The 17,061-nt window shown below is 35.9% G+C and overlaps 1 protein-coding gene across 7 annotated transcripts in view; it reads left to right on the top strand.

The window, feature by feature from the left end:
- The window catches only part of HECTD1 (HECT domain E3 ubiquitin protein ligase 1), a 55,452-nt gene that overhangs the window by 19,330 nt on the left and 19,061 nt on the right, over nucleotides 1-17,061 (top strand). Inside the window, exons 6-25 of one of the 7 annotated variants that reach the window (XM_021403791.1) lie at nucleotides 123-393; nucleotides 702-778; nucleotides 868-966; nucleotides 1,300-1,414; nucleotides 1,976-2,150; nucleotides 3,481-3,619; nucleotides 3,820-3,990; nucleotides 4,165-4,387; nucleotides 7,156-7,419; nucleotides 7,534-7,610; nucleotides 8,170-8,304; nucleotides 8,573-8,719; nucleotides 9,083-9,177; nucleotides 9,631-9,736; nucleotides 11,434-11,568; nucleotides 11,649-11,788; nucleotides 12,250-12,573; nucleotides 13,002-13,168; nucleotides 13,359-13,535; nucleotides 16,078-16,773. In XM_021403791.1, the coding sequence (XP_021259466.1) occupies nucleotides 123-393; nucleotides 702-778; nucleotides 868-966; nucleotides 1,300-1,414; nucleotides 1,976-2,150; nucleotides 3,481-3,619; nucleotides 3,820-3,990; nucleotides 4,165-4,387; nucleotides 7,156-7,419; nucleotides 7,534-7,610; nucleotides 8,170-8,304; nucleotides 8,573-8,719; nucleotides 9,083-9,177; nucleotides 9,631-9,736; nucleotides 11,434-11,568; nucleotides 11,649-11,788; nucleotides 12,250-12,573; nucleotides 13,002-13,168; nucleotides 13,359-13,535; nucleotides 16,078-16,773 (3,733 nt within the window). Of the gene's footprint in view, nucleotides 1-104; nucleotides 394-701; nucleotides 779-867; nucleotides 967-1,299; nucleotides 1,415-1,975; nucleotides 2,151-3,480; nucleotides 3,620-3,819; nucleotides 3,991-4,164; nucleotides 4,388-7,155; nucleotides 7,432-7,533; nucleotides 7,611-8,169; nucleotides 8,305-8,572; nucleotides 8,720-9,082; nucleotides 9,178-9,630; nucleotides 9,737-11,433; nucleotides 11,569-11,648; nucleotides 11,789-12,249; nucleotides 12,574-13,001; nucleotides 13,169-13,358; nucleotides 13,536-15,936; nucleotides 16,774-17,061 lie in introns of all 7 variants that reach the window. The other 6 variants (XM_021403788.1, XM_021403787.1, XM_021403790.1 and 3 more) reach the window with 6 other exon arrangements.

The following is a 17,061-nucleotide window of genomic DNA, read 5'->3' as shown; positions in this document are numbered from 1 at the left end:
GATTATTTATCAAGAGGAGGAAAAAAAACTGAAACATTTCATATGGAAATGAAACCCGATTTTTATAGTATTTTCTAAAGCCCTGTATATTTTTTATTGTTCAGACTTTTAATTATTTCCAGGATCTCCTAAGATCTGAACTTCCAGATTCTATAGAAAGTGCGTTGCAGGGTGATGAGAGATGTGTACTGGATACCATGCGGTTAGTAGATCTTCTTTTGGTGCTACTGTTCGAAGGGAGAAAAGCCCTGCCAAAATCCAGTGCTGGATCTACAGGCAGAATTCCAGGATTGCGAAGGCTGGATAGTTCTGGTGAACGTTCTCATCGGCAGCTGATAGACTGCATCCGCAGTAAGGATACTGATGCATTAATAGATGCTATTGACACGGGAGGTAAGCAAGAATAGTCCGAAAGGGAAATTTGATAAATGAAATACCTTTCTGTTTTTATAATGTATGGTGTTGTAACAAATTCTTTGGTGGTACCTTGGAATTTTATATACAGGTTGATTTTGTTAAATGCACATTTCTTGTTAGTAATAATTCCTATGCTACTTTTTTTCTAGATTACAGTTAACAGTATAAATGCTTTTATTGAAGATATTTAATTTTTTTCAGACCTACCATTTGGTTTAGGAACACTGCTGAAGCTTAATCTTTTAGTACTTTGGAGTTCAATTATTTTTAATTGTATCTTTCAGCTTTTGAAGTAAATTTTATGGATGACGTAGGACAAACTCTTTTAAACTGGGCCTCAGCTTTTGGAACTCAGGAAATGGTAAGCAGATTTCAGAGAATCTTAAAAGTCTAGGTTATTCTTGTAAAGAAAGAGATGAAAAAACTTGTTTGCTTTTTCTTATTTAATAGGTAGAATTTCTTTGTGAAAGGGGTGCTGATGTTAACAGAGGGCAGAGGTCATCCTCATTACATTATGCAGCATGTTTTGGAAGACCTCAGGTAGCAAAGGTATGATTCTAACTGCCACTGTTAGAAAGCCTTATATACTGAATTTTTGCTTTGTTCTATACACAAATTCTTTGACGCAATATGTTTAATGTGTGTACTGTCAAATATTTGCTTGTTCTTTTTAGTGTTTATTGCAATACAAAGTTTTGGTTACAGTAAGTCAGTAATATGAATAAAAGTGGGTTTTTATCAGTTTTACAGATATAAAAAGCACATTGTGTTCTAACTTTGCATGCAAGCATGAGAAAAATGTGTGGAATGTGTGGAAAAATACGTTGATATCCTTGCAAGAAGGAATCTTAATATTATTTAATATTTGAAATGTGTTCTCAGACTCTCTTGCGACATGGTGCAAACCCTGATTTAAGAGATGAAGATGGGAAAACTCCTTTAGACAAAGCTCGTGAAAGGGGTCACAGTGAAGTAGTAGCTATTCTGCAGTCTCCAGGTGAGTGCAGATTTTAATTCATTACCCTTTTAATTCAGTTACTAGAATTTTTACTTGATATAAAAAAAAGATTGATGAGGAAAATAAAGTATTTTGTGATCAGCCTTGCAAATTACATGTAAAAATTTTAACATTTCACATGTTCTTGAGGGATCGGGGACTACAGGTGAAACTCAGTGGACATGAGCGATGCCAGTGGTACTGGTCTTCAGCTGTGGAATGGGCGTAGGCTGGTATTTTTCTGTGTGTTCAGGGCATGTCAGTCTTGGTTGCTTCTCTGGCATCCTTTTTACATGTAAACTGCACTTGGCCTGTTTGTGAGCCTCTTGTAGCACTGTAGCCATAGATAGATAGTTGTTTGGTTGTATTTATTTTAAGTAGTTTGAGCTACTCTAACGAGTGGTCTTTGGTAGTACTTTGTTATCTCATAACTTTCTTTACAAAGTCTTGACATATAAATTTTACTTTTTAGGAACACGTATTACTGTTCAAGCATCCAGATATTAATAAAGAAAACTTTTTACTCTTATGCGAAGGGTGGCTTGTTTGTTTATTTTCCAGGGGATTGGATGTGTCCTGTTAACAAAGGAGATGAGAAGAAAAAGAAAGATGCAAACAAGGATGAAGAAGAATGTAATGAACCCAAAGGAGATCCAGAAATGGCACCTATATACTTGAAAAGATTATTGCCTGTATTTGCACAAACATTTCAACAAACTATGTTGCCTTCAATAAGGTAATAGGCGTGATTGTCAGTTTCCCTGCATATTTTTCATTTTTAATAGTCTCATAAAGATGCCAAGGTGGATGTAATTTTTTTTTTCTAGTAAAAATTATCACATCTGAAAGGTGGAGTAATACAAGTGACATTTTAACATGTTTCTGCTGAAATAGAAGTGGTAGTTTGAAAAGTGTTGAGAGTCTTATTTTTACTTAGTATTTTAAATAGCTTTCTTTCTTCCTTGCTAGGAAAATGGTGTCTTGAAAGAGATACGATTAGTCAAAGTGGGAGAGAGAAAGGCATGCTCTTGTCTCCAGCGAGCATTATGACAGAATACTGTGTTCTTATAGTAACTTGCACTAGGGATACTCTGTTTGGTTACAGCCGCTGTAATGGAAGTGCTCTTTTAGGAGAGGAAAACTAATGAAGTGGTACATACATGAGGAAACTCAGACTGGAAAAGGTTCTTCTAGGAAGCTACTTCATAGCTTAAATATTTATCAACTGGGGAAGATGCTTGTTACTGAGAGAACTAACGCAATCTAATTCGATACTTAAAAAGCAATACTGTGAGTGGCATAATGGTTGTGATAAATTGTGTCTGACCTTAACCTCTCAGCCTTGTACACTATAAACATAGTATTTGTTTAATCTCTTACTTGTTATCCCAGTGTACAGATACTTTTAGAGACAGAGTGCTTTGGGGCAGCTTAAATTAGGCCATTTTAAATAAAGGGAAAAAGAAGTTCTGTTAAGCATCTCTGCGTAATTAACTGCTGTTGAAGACTGTAGCTTTCCATATTTCAATTTCTTTTTTTTGAATCTAGTTAATCATCTGTTTAAAAGTCACTTGGAATAAAAATTCATCTTTATCCATACACAAGTAATTGGCTTCTGAATTTATTTTGCATTTTAACATGGAAAGTGGAATGGTCTAATAGTAATTTTAGACTTCAGAACTCTAGGGATCTTACCAAGATGCTGAAAGTGTGTGACGGGCTGAAGACGGAAATAGATACCTAAGTGTCAGATGGTGTATGCAGTAATGAAATGCCATCACTAAGAACAGTTAAAGACAGAATGTGGAACTGATTTGACTAGAGAAGGGTGTAAAAGGCTGAAGTATGTTAGAGTGTTGTAGAGTCAAAAAGATCAATAGATGGATTATTCTTGGAATTAATCTGGGACTTCTGTCAGCCAGAACTAGAACTCATTTCAAAAAACTATTTCTGTAAACTTGCATAAATGTAGTGCAAAAGTAATTTTATCTTGAAGGTTTTTGTTGTCTTGAGTACTGCTTCTATTATCTTTGTAAGAAATCTTTTTCCTGTGGTCTGTTTTAAAGGAAAGCAAGTCTTGCTCTCATTAGAAAAATGATACATTTTTGTTCTGAGGCGCTGCTGAAGGAGGTGTGTGACTCTGATGCTGGCCACAATCTGCCCACAATACTGGTTGAGATAACAGCTACAGTTCTTGATCAAGAGGTAGGAAGCAGTAACATTTCCGGAAACCACTTAAAAAAAAAAAAAAGAGAGATTATTCTCATCAATTCTACATGCTTATTAATAGTGAATGTTAAAGTGTTTATGGCATTCATCTGTAACTGAGTATGAAGTTTATAATGTCAAGATATTAAGTAAAGAGGTCTCACTTATTGTTTTTTTCCCATTTCGATTTATTACAGGATGATGATGATGGCCATTTGCTAGCCTTGCAAATCATAAGGGATTTGGTGGATAAAGGTGGTGATCTTTTTCTAGACCAGCTGGCTAGACTTGGTGTAATTAGTAAAGTATCAACTTTGGCAGGACCTTCATCTGATGATGAGAATGAAGAGGAGTCTAAACCTGAGAAAGTAAGTATGGAAAAGCTACATTTGTTCCTATAAAACCAGCAGTTCCAGTACGGTTCTCAGTGCTATGAAAACGTACAGCGGAAGGTAGCTAGATAGATTACTAAATTAATGCTTTTTGGATGTCCCTTTTTGAATCGTTTTGTTGTTATTGTTTAAATACAATGTTTTTTACAGGAGGATGAACCACAGGAGGATGCTAAAGAATTGCAGCAGGGCAAACCGTATCACTGGAGAGACTGGTCAATAATTAGGGGAAGGGACTGCCTGTACATCTGGAGTGATGCTGCAGCCCTGGAACTGTCTAATGGTAGTAATGGATGGTTCAGATTTATCTTGGATGGAAAGCTGGCCACAATGTATTCCAGCGGAAGCCCAGAGGGAGGATCTGATAGTTCAGGTAGTTTTTTCTCAGTTCAAATCGAAGTTAAGTTTTGAGATTATTTTATTTGTTTATATAATTTGATCGGAGCTATTCTGTTTTGCAGGAATTGGCTTACTAAGTAGTAAAGGATGTAAACAGGTGGAAGGTGGTCAGTTAATTGTGATGCTTTTTATGAGATGGCATGTGACCATAACTTGACTTCCTTGTTGAATTGTGTAAACATCTTGCTAGTGGAAGTGTATTAACTTTGTTTTGTTTTGTTTCTTCTCCATGCATACTTAGTTTTTCACCCCAGTCATTAAAAGCACTTTGTAGTGGCTGTCCCAAGAAAAGCAGGTTGAAATGGCAATCTGTTGTTTGCTTCTAGCTAGCAGAATGAAATTGCATGTGTTTGAAGACAAAGTAATGGAAAGCTTCTTAAGACTGGGAAACAAATTGCAGTGTCTTAATTGTTTGCTGGAGAGTCGATAAGGGGACAGACCTTATTCACTGGCAATATACAGAGTTTTTTTTGTTTTCTCTACGGAGTACAGAACTTGTTATGGATGTAAAGTCGACCCTTCTTTTTTGTTCCGTCTTTTTTGCCCCAGTTGATGCATTTATGAGCCAACAGTTGTAAAATGATTCACGATGTTATTAGGTTTTCAATAAACCATTGAGTGAAAGAACAGAACATGTTATATTATGATTCAGGATAGAAATGAAGTGCTGATGTCATTATCCCTCAGTTTTGAGGTGTGAAGACAAGTTGAGATATGGTGCGTTTCTAGACTATAACACAGCTGGAAACTGCCAGTTCTGCTTGCGTCCTTCCAAGTAGTGGAATGGGATGGAATTCTGCTTTTTCTATAGAAGAGTAATTGAATGGGAGTGAAGAGAACTTAGATTGTCATTTTAAAATTACATGCCTGTTCCTATCAGTATTTTTATTTTTATTTTTTTAATGATTGAGTAGATACCAAGTTTTTGAACAAGATCTCTAGCATGGTTATTATGTAAGAGGGAGCTAAACTAGGGTTCAATTAGGCTTTTTTCTTTTTTTTTTGTCAAGCAGATGTCTACTAAGGAGTGCTGACATTGCTATGTCATTGCCTGATGTTTAACCGTTAGCTAGCTGTTAAGCATGTGCGGCAGTCTCTTTCACTTGAGATAGAAAACTAGCGCTTAAGACTTGACTAAAAATCCTACTACACAGTATTGATTCAGAATAGTATCTGTTTTAAGTCTCGAACTGTACAGTATGTTCTGCTATCCTAAATCATTGCTGATTAATCCCATGGTATACTTTTTAGTAGTTTAGCGACTGGCAAGAGTATAGAGGGTTGACTAATGGAATTTGCTGGTGTGTATTGCATGACGAAAGCTGGGGGAAGTGTGGAGAAATGTATATACTACAAATGTTTGTGGAAGGTCTGTCCTCACCCCTCTCTACCTTAGCTTAATACTTGTTTGTTTGAAGTCTTAGGAAAAAAAAAAATTCAATGCAAAAATTGAAATTCAATGGCAATTCTTTAAGTGAGTTTCAAAATCCTGTTTAAGTGAGCCCAAAATTATTTCCAACTATGCATAATTGTTGCACTTTCAGTATGATGTGCAGTATAATAAATAGGCAAAAGTGTACTTACAGAAATTTGTAAGAGTTTCTGTAACAGGATGCTATGAATTTTAAGCACTAAAGAGTCATGAGTGTATATTTGTTTTTGCATACAGAAGACTGTTGATTTTTAAAGATGTATTATGCAGCAGAAAAGATGGCAAATTTAAAAAACCTGGAGTGTAAGTTATTGCGGCAAACAGAAAACAGCAATTCTCCATATTTATGGGCTACAAATGTAATTAGGATCTCATCAGATATTCTGGAATTATGTTAACTAACATTTTCAATGTAGCATGCAGTCTTTTATTACTGCAATATCAAAGTATATTTTAAAAATTGAATTGTTCAGATAGTTTCAAGCTAGATGACCTGCATATCCAAAAGGTAGGATATGAGCCGGTTTATCTGTTATCACAATAAAAATATCTGCTTCTTATCAGTTCTCATTTGGTGCCATTAGATTTAGTTCGTATTTCTCTCAGAGGTCTGGAAAATTTTTAAGTTGCTAAAAAACAAATAGGTAAAAAAAAAAAAAAAAGGATTATAGCCTGAAATAGTATAATATAACTGCGTTAAGTTACATAGATGTGGCTTGCTCTCTTTCTCTGAGGTGAATGTAGAAATTCTACAGAGATAATATAAAGTTCTAATATAGCTTTTAAAAATATTTTCTTTTTGGATGACTTTGTGACAGTTAATCTGAACAAGTAGCTGTTACTTCAGTTTTAACACATGTAACTCATCATGTTCTCTAAAGTTTTTGTGATATTTTTTTCCTTTTTTTATACAGCTTTGATGTTTTTTCTCCTCTTGCTCTAATTGTAGTTGATTGCTGTTTTCCAGTTGGAATACTCATTTAGTTTTCTGTTTCTAAAATGTGAACAGTTCATGCTGGCAATAGTGAGATTTAAATTATTTTTACAAAACAAAGCTTGTCATGGATTTCTTTGATATTATTATGAAGAGTTGTGGTCCATTTTAATGTGATTGTGGAATACGTCACTGTTGGAGTATGTAGTAGGAAGAATTTTAAAATATGACTTAATTTCAAACTTAATTTTGCATTGAATGTACTCAGTTATTTTGCTCTTGTAAAAAAAAAAAAAGAAAAGAAAAATTACTTAAGATACGTGATGGTGAAATCAGTTGTTAGAAGAAACAAAAAAATTTGTTTCTTTTTAACTAGAAAGTAGGAGTGAATTCCTTGAGAAGCTGCAAAGAGCTCGAAGCCAAGTAAAGCCATCGACTACAAGTCAGCCTATTTTATCAGCGCCAGGGCCAACTAAGCTTACTGTGGGAAATTGGTCACTTACCTGTTTAAAAGAGGGAGAAATTGCTATCCACAATTCGGATGGTCAGCAAGCTACAATACTGAAAGAAGATCTGCCAGGCTTTGTGTTTGAATCTAATAGAGGAACAAAGCATTCGTTTACAGCTGAAACCTCTCTGGGTAAGTATGTAGGTATGTATAATGCACAGGTAGGAGCACGTATGTATCAGCTAGTTTGTTTTTTTGTTTTACATACCTGTGGGAAATTATGACTTTTCTAAAAATACATTGTAGGATCAGAATTTGTGACTGGTTGGACTGGCAAAAGAGGAAGAAAGCTGAAGTCTAAACTGGAGAAAACAAAGCAGAAGGTTGGCAACCATTTATGAGTTTTATACTTAAATTTTATTTGACTTTGTTTTATTTTTCATTACGCATATGGAGATGTAGATTTCTCTTAGAGGTACGCAATTTAAATTTGAAGGTGAAAGCTGGAAAGCCAAACTTACAACAAAGCAATTCTGCAGCTGCTTTTGTCCAGAACATTTGTTGTACTCTTTTAAAGGAAAATGACGTATTTTTTAAAATTGTAAGGAAATCCAGTTCTTCTGGTGTTGCAATCAACATAACAATCCTTGAGAATCTTTTTTTTTTAAAGTTACTGGTGTGTATAATGTATGATTCATATATTACTTGTTCCAGTTGTTTTGAATTGATGAAAGTTGTGCAGTTGATTTGGATGTTTTGGTGATTGTTACTGCAAAGCTTAATTTCTATAAGTTTCAGTAAGATTCTGTTTATTTCCTTATTTTCCTGTGTAATTTATCCTTGCACAGCCTTTTCATCTTACGATGTACATTGATAGGTTTCTGTTTCAGGTATCTCGAATAAAAAAGCAGCCCCATTCACGTTATGAAAATCCTTTTGTAGGTACGCACTATGGCAAGAGATTTATATGATGATCATTTTAAAGCTGTTGAAAGCATGCCTCGAGGAGTAGTGGTAACACTGAGGAACATAGCAACACAGTTAGAGTCTGCATGGGAACTTCATACAAACAGACAGGTAAGCGTATCTCCTTTATTCTATAATGTGTGATGTTAGTGGATTTTACATAGCAACGTTTAGACTTGTCTATGTATAAGAAAGGCACAATATGTCTATCTGAACTGTGTTTTTATAGTGATTTCTTGTGTGTGGGATGGTTTTTTTGGCAAGGTTTTTTTTTTTTAGTGCACATAGTTATGTCCTTTACTGGGATATTATTTTCCAAATGATCCAGGTGAAGAAACTGTTGCCTTGTTTCACCATAATTGTCTTTTTTGTCTTCCAGTGTATTGAGGGAGAAAACACTTGGAGAGATTTAATGAAGACTGCTTTGGAGAACTTAATTGTACTTCTGAAGGATGAGAATACCATTTCTCCGTATGAAATGTGCAGTAGTGGATTAGTTCAGTCATTGCTTACAGTTTTAAATAATGTGAGTTTACAGAACATAAGTCTCTGATGAAAAGCATTTGAAAGAGTGTGTAGGTGTGGGCCTTAATTTAAAGATCTATTATAAATGTGTTTTTTCTGTCTTGATGAAAATCAAGCGGACTTGCACCAGTCAGTAATCTGACCCATTAAGTATGTACTATCACAGCAGATTGCTTTAGTTCAAACATGCTGCTAAACGTCTCAGTTAACAGTGGTCACTTATAATGACTGGTATTGTTTAGCTTTAGATATATAGATTTTTAAATAGAGAATTCAGTAAGACTAAACAGATATTTTGCCAATATAAAGAATGAATGCATTGGACTGTATTGGAAGTAATATATATAATTTTTTTCCCTCTTAGAACATTGATTTAGATATGAAACAAGACTGTAGTCAACTAGTGGAAAGAATAAATGTATTCAAAACAGCATTCAGTGAAAATGAAGATGATGAGAGGTAGGTTAAAAAAAATACAAAACAACAAGGTTTTGTGATTTAGTAATGTATGTTTAAAATAGTTTGAAGGCAAATTCAGTTTCTTTCCATTACAATTTGTCTTTCTATGATTAAATAGAAAATTGGTCTTAAAAGACTGCATTTAACGCTTAAGTATTGAAGTAGCAATTAATTAAAAGAAAAACTGAATTCCTTCTATCTATAAGAGTCAACTGTGCTGAATGTGCATCTGTTGACAAATATAAAGGTGACTTTTTTGTTCGTTACTATATGCATGTTAATATTTTTCTTACTGTGCTATAGCCAGACTGGACACCAAAGGTGAACAACTCGAACTACACCAGTAGCAATAGCATATTGAAATATTTACTGCATCTGGGTACTATTCTCTGAGATACTGTGGATTTTTTTTCCTTGTATGTGTGATAACATAGTAAATGTTCTCTTCCACAGTCGACCAGCAGTTGCATTAATTCGGAAATTAATAGCAGTGTTAGAATCTATTGAACGTCTACCTCTTCACTTGTATGATACACCAGGATCTACTTATAATCTTCAGGTAAATGTACGGTGATATCACACAGTATTGCATATTGTTATATAACTGAATATTTTATATGAATTTCAGGAAGAATTACACACATGAAATCTGTATGAAATGCATTCTTGTAAATTGGATAGAGTTAACTAAATAACAACAAGCTTCTTGGCATGCAATTGCTCTAATACCTTCCCTGAATGTTTGGATCTTCCTCTGCTTTCATTTACTTTCATACTGTGAAATAAGTGATAGTGATTTTTTTTTTTGTCCTTGAATGTTCTTTTCATGTAAGAATATGGTCCCCAATATGTATCTTCATAACTAATTGTAATTGTATTCAAAAACAAGGATTTGTTGAAGACAAGTTCATTTATGATGGCTGAAGGTGGGCTGTAATGGTTAAAAGGGCTGCTGTGTGCTCAGTATGGTGTAATCTCAGCTGTATGATTAGTAGCTTCTCATAAAGGAAAGCTTCAATTTGAAGAAAATTATATATATATATTACGTGATTTTCGTAGAGTCGTAGAGTGGATTGAGTTGGAAGGGACTTCAAAGACAATATAGTTCCAACCTGCCTGCTTTGGACAAAGGTGACCTTCCACTAGATAAGGTTGCTTCTGGTCTTGAACACTTCCAGGGATGGCGCATCCACAGCTCCTCTGGGCAACCTCTTCCAGTGCCTTCCCACTCTCCTTGTGGGGAATTTCTTCCTAATATCTAATTTAAATGTACTCTGTTTTAGCTGAGAGGTATTACCCCTTGTCCCATCCCAGCACTCCCTGATGAAGAGTCTCTCTTCAAGCTTTCTTGTAGAGTACCTTTAGGTCCTTGGAAGCTGCTATAAGATTTCCCTGGAGCCTTCTCCAGACTGAACAACCCCAGCTCTCTCAGTCTGTCTTTCCAGGAGGGGTGCTCCAGCCCTCTGGTCATCCTCATGGCCCTCCTGTAGGCTCACTCCAACAGATCATCAGGGGCACCAGAGCTGAACTCAGTATGCCAGGTGGGATCTCACAAGAGTGGAGTGGGAGAGATTGACCTGTCACCTCCGTTGACCTACTGGCCACGTTTTTTTTTAATATAGCCCAGGATACAGCTGGCTTTCTAGTCTTCAAGCATGCATTGCTGATTCTTGTTGAGCTTCTCATCAACCAGCACGCCCAACTCCTTTTCCTTGGGATTGCTCTCAATTCATTCTCCACCCAGCCTGTATTTGTACTTGAGGTTGCCCTGACCCGGGTTTCAGGGCCTTCCCTTGTTGAACTTCATGAAGTTTATGCAAGCCCGCCACACTGGATGATTGTGTAAAATAACAGGAAAACATCTACGATTCTATTTTGATGTTAAAAGTGTCAGAAAATAGTTGCATAAACACTACTGCCATTGAATATATCAAAGATTTCTATTATTACGATAGGCCTTAGTCAACATAATCTGGAAATTAAAGCTATGAACGGACATGAAATATGAAAATATTCTCTTGAATGTGTAGTTAGTTGGCTTATATGTTGACTGTTACGGAAGAATTATTGGGGCAACAAAAATGGAGCATTAAGGAATTACCTTTTAAAGCATGAAATTAGAATATATCATTTCTTAAATTGCACAAAAATATATCTGAAAAGCCACTGGAACTGTTGTAGTAAAATATACTGCTTTTCTTAAAACTACAAAACTTAAACAGTAAAGCCTGGATTAATGTTTAGGTACTCTTTCAGATACTGACCAGACGTTTGAGATTTCGTTTGGAACGTGCTTCAGGGGAGACATCCTTAATAGATCGAACTGGCAGAATGCTAAAGATGGAGCCGTTGGCAACTGTTGAATCTCTAGAACAGTATCTTCTGAAAATGGTGAGCAACATACTATACACACAGCTCAAAGAAATGGTTGCATTCTTAATCCCTATTTCTTTTTTCACATTCATATGTAGGTTGCAAAGCAATGGTACGACTTTGATAGGGCTTCATTTGTTTTTGTACGAAAACTACGTGAAGGCCAAACATTTGTATTCAGGCATCAACATGATTTTGATGAAAATGGAATTATTTACTGGATTGGGACAAATGCGAAGTGAGTTTGTTTTTTTGTTTAAGCTAAATATTTTGAATTACAATGTAATGAACTACATACAGTGGGGAAAAAATGAAAATTCATAATGAAGTGAAGTCTGTTACTTTTTTAAGAATGAGAGTTATCGTTGCTTTTACTGTTGATCAATAGAATTACTTTTGGCTTGTCTTGGGTAATAGAAAAGTATGTACCTCTGAAAGCGGCTTGAGAATTAGTTTGTATTCTTACAAAAAAAAAATGAAGGGGTGGGGATGGTTGGATCTGTTGTTAACTACTGTAGCAAAGTAAAATGTCTGGACTACTCTGAAAAAGTTTTCTAATTATCTAAAATGATATTAACTCTTTTGCTTTGTAATAAACTCTGATGTAATCAATAATTTACAGTAAACTGTCAAATGTTAGTGATACCTGTGTTTTAATGTAAGTAATAATTGAACAGTACATTTCTCTTTTCAATATAGAACTGCATATGAGTGGGTAAATCCAGCAGCCTATGGGTTAGTAGTGGTTACATCCTCAGAAGGAAGAAATCTGCCTTATGGCCGTTTAGAAGACATCCTAAGCCGTGACAGTTCAGCTCTCAATTGTCATACTAATGATGATAAGAATGCTTGGTTTGCCATAGATCTTGGCCTTTGGGTTATACCATCAGCTTACACGTTACGCCATGCTCGAGGTTATGGACGATCTGCTCTCAGAAATTGGGTTTTCCAGGTATCTAAGGATGGACAGAACTGGACTACTTTGTATACTCATGTTGATGACTGTAGTCTCAACGAACCAGGGTATGTCTGTGCATTTTACTAGCTTTTATAAAATTGTACTCAGTTAAAAACGTACTTGACTGTATTCTAATTTAATGCGTGCCACAAATACAGTACGTAGTTACATAAAGGTGTGACCTAGATTACCAAGGATGGATTGGAAAACAAGTGACTCTTAAGTTCTGAGTATGGTTCATGTAATGTCATTTATGTTTTTCTGTAATTGGAAATTCACTTTTTGTATTTTTTAAAGAAAATAGTAACACCAGCACTCATGCAGAATTTGGTCCTAATGTTACTAGGTTTTGTATTTCTTACGTTCTTGGCAGGTTTCTGATTTTATCCAGAAATGATCACTGTCATTATTTGTTTGATACTAATACTGACGTGTTCTGTTTAAAAATTTTTTTTTCTCTCTCTACCCATAACCTTTTCTAACAAATTTGAAGGTCTACAGCAACATGGCCTTTAGATCCTCCAAAGGATGAGAAACAAGGTTGGAGACATGTTAGAATAAAACAGATGGGAAAGAATGCCAGTGGGCAAACACACTACCTCTCGCTATCTGGATTCGAACTTTATGGCACTGTGAATGGAGTATGTGAAGATCAGTTGGGTAAGAGAAGTAATGCGTGTATCCTCTTTGTCCTCTTAAAATACTAATGAACATAAAGTATAAAAATAACTGTAAGAAAAACATGTTGACTTTTGCATTGAAACTTGCTTAAAAACAAGCTCAAAATTATTCCCTGTTCAATATTGCTATACTTTTCCAGTTGTTTAATTCCGGTTTATATTTCTTGAAGGAAAAGCTGCTAAAGAAGCTGAAGCAAATCTACGAAGGCAGCGACGTCTGGTCCGTTCTCAAGTTTTGAAATACATGGTTCCAGGAGCTCGGGTAATCAGAGGAATTGATTGGAAGTGGAGAGATCAGGATGGAAGCCCACAGGGTGAAGGCACTGTTACAGGAGAATTGCACAATGGTGAGTACAAATTGTCTGAATTTGTAAATCTCTGTAGCATGTCTATTTTATATTTTATTTGCTATCTGTATGTGGAATTGGTAACATTGTAGTATTTGTTCTGTAGTGTCTTGAGGTAGTTGATACTTTAAATATTTTGGGGAGGAGGAAGTTAAGTACTGTTAACTGTAGTGGTCCATTTGTGAAATTCCATTTTAATGCACGGAGAAGAAGTTGTTGTAAATGAAATATTTTTAGACCTTTGGTTATTTTTTTGTTATATTGACATTCGTTACAAAGAAATAAAATTATGCCAGGTTGGTTGAGATGCTTACTGATTAATTAAGCTTTGGGCCTGCAAAATCTGTATTTACGTTCTTCGTTTCTTCTAGCTTAGCATTTGCGGTACTTTTCTTGACTTTTGTTGTGTCCTGTACCTTTCCTACCTTGCAAGCTTCATTGGGATTGAGTTGTTACTTTGTTGATTAAAAAAAAATAAAAATAACTTAGGGATCAAAATTGAAACGTGCAGCAGCGAGGGGAGTCATTGCTCAAGAGGATGAGATATTGAAAGGTCACCTGAAGGGGCTGAACATACTTTGCCAGTTTCCCCCACCTCCATCCTTCTTTTGGTGTACATAAGACTGAGCTTGTTTCTGAAGCATCTTCAGTCATTCTTAGCCAGATTTTTAGTTGTCATTTCTTTAAAAAAATTGAGCAATGTGCAAGGTACAATGATGTAAAATGTTCTGAAAGTTTGAGTCTTTTTAAAGCCATTCAGTGTAGCCTGTAGGGAACCATCCTATCATCCAGATATATAGCTGCACTGTCACTTTTAAGATGTTAAATATTATTTTTGAGTAGTAATATTACTAAATCAGTGGGCTTTGTTCCTGCATTCCGGTAAAATTCTCCCATTTGAGCATAGGTAAAACGGAGGTTCATGTGTGAAATGATACCAGAGTGTGAAACATCCGTCAGCATACTATTAGTCCTGCCACAGTTGTCTTGCAAATAAAATTTAGAAATTAGTATTCCATTGACTTTTCTGCAATTATTAACATGGTCAGACAAACCTTGAGTTGTTTGGAGGCCATAATAATGCAACAACAAAACTAAAAGAAACAAGTACATACTACATATTTTAAAAAATTTGGCAGGTTTTGAACTGTTTGTGATTAATATTATAGATAGAACTATACAAAACAACAGTAATTTAATTGTGTTTTTTCAGAGTACCCAATCCAGATACTCATAAAGAGGAAAAATCATAGTGTCTAACTGTGTGGAACTTTTTTTTTTTGTATTTGGTAAGAAAGACCACTAAAATGTAGAAAGATATTCAGACTTTTATTTGGCAAGTTCACCTCGATGGCACTGAAACTACTCAGATGTGGGTCATGTAGATGAAGTAAAAAAGAAAAACATGATATAAGGCTGCTGGCATGGAGATGGGATGTCTACTTCTGGAAGCTTTATCCATTTTTAAATGTTCTTCCTCCAGAGTGATATTTCTAAATGGAAAAATGCCTATAATCATCTGTTTCAGTCTAAAGTGATGGTGGAGGAGATTGGAATAGCGGCACAAGATTTGGTGCAGTTAACTTACAATAAGAAAAACTTGAAGTGTTTTAGATGACAGAGATTATAGTAGATATCAGACAAGCAGTAAGATTTTTCCCCCATTTCTATTGTAGTTAGCTAAATTTTACATGTTATCATTACAGCTTTAATATGTTTAACTTACAACATTTAATGAAGGAATTAAAGAGGAACGGCATCTCTTTTTAGTGCTGTTTTAATCCCAGTATTATGTTTTAACTTTCTGTGAAAAGTTTTCCTCTTGCAACCCTGAAATAAATAGTCCTTATCTGCTCTGAGACTTTTCCTGTGAGTAAGAAATGCCTGAGTTTCTAAATTATTGAGCCAGAAAGCTGTGTATCATTAAACTCCTCCGTTCACAATAAAGACATAAGTATCAAATCCAAAAGTAGCCAATTGAATAAAATGCTCATATACAAGTATTGAACAAATTAAAGCATTAAATGCTCATACAGGAATTACAGATTCTTGCCAGATATTAATCAAGTTATATTTATACCGTTTCTGTTATTAGAGAATCTAGCAAGAAAAATTTGAGAGATCCTAGTAGGTCAGGTTCTTTCCTGAAGCAAACTTTGCTTTTGGCTGGATTCTGGAATCCTGAAGATAGACGCTGATCATGCTTGCTGCCTTAATTTTCTCAGTACATTACCAAATTGCATAACCGTTCTTCCTTTTTAATTGGCTTTAAGGGTTATTCAGTAATTTTATCAATTCAGACGTGCAGCCCTTATGAGAAGCCGATCCCACATTGTGGAGCTACTGTCTGACGCTCCTGTCTGCTTTCTGCTGGATCTCACAAACTCCTGTCCCTTTCCAGGCTGGATTGATGTCACCTGGGATGCTGGTGGCTCTAACTCTTACCGTATGGGCGCAGAAGGAAAGTTTGACCTCAAGCTTGCACCAGGGTACGACCCTGATTCAGCGGCATCACCCAAACCTGTTTCATCCACTGTTTCAGGCACAACGCAGTCATGGAGCAGCTTGGTGAAAAACAACTGTCCAGACAAGACGACTGCTGCTGCAGGCTCCTCAAGTAGAAAAGGAAGCAGCAGTTCTGTGTGTAGCGTGGCCAGTAGCAGCGACATCAGCTTGGGTTCGACCAAAATGGAGCGGAGATCAGAAAGTGTAATGGAGCAAAATATAGTTTCAGGCACTGACGTCCACGAACCAATTGTTGTTCTGTCTTCCGCTGATAACGTGCCTCAGGCTGAAGTAGGGTCATCTTCCAGTGCAAGCACCAGCACCTTAACAGCGGACATGGGAAATGAAAATACAGAAAGGAAGTTAGGTCCTGATAATTCAATACGTACTCCTGGGGAGTCCAGTGCTATCTCCATGGGAATTGTTAGCGTAAGCTCTCCTGATGTTAGTTCAGTTTCCGAACTGACTAATAAAGAAGCAGCTTCCCAACGACCTCTAAGCTCTTCAGCAAGTAACAGACTTTCAGTTAGTTCTTTGTTGGCTGCTGGGGCGCCAATGAGCTCCAGTGCAAGCGTTCCTAACTTATCATCTCGAGAAACTTCAAGCCTGGAGTCTTTTGTACGAAGAGTGGCAAACATAGCACGTACCAATGCCACAAACAACATGAATTTAAGCCGAAGTAGCAGTGATAACAATACTAATACTCTGGGAAGAAACGTCATGAGTACTGCGAGTAAGTAAGCAATATTTTCTTTTATAGTTTAAGCTTTTCTTGTTTCTTTGGGTTTTAGTAAAGAAGTTTGGATTGTGTTGGCCTAACAGAGATACACAGAGAGCAGCCTTGTTCTTATGCAAGTTTACAGAACTGAGGAAGAGCTCACAGAGTTATAGGTAACAGGAAAGTGTTCTATGGCCCTTTGATGTCAGATTACACTGTGGTACCCATCAAATGGAAAATAATTTGAATGTTTATTACATGATGGATAATAAAGAGAGTAGCAACGATAGCTCATGTGGGATA

The sequence above is a fragment of the Numida meleagris genome, chromosome 6, assembly GCF_002078875.1.
Source record: "Numida meleagris isolate 19003 breed g44 Domestic line chromosome 6, NumMel1.0, whole genome shotgun sequence".
Classification (NCBI taxonomy): Eukaryota; Metazoa; Chordata; class Aves; order Galliformes; family Numididae; genus Numida; species Numida meleagris.
The sequence above is the reverse complement of the archived record's forward strand: the minus strand, read 5'-3'. Positions and strand labels throughout refer to the sequence as shown.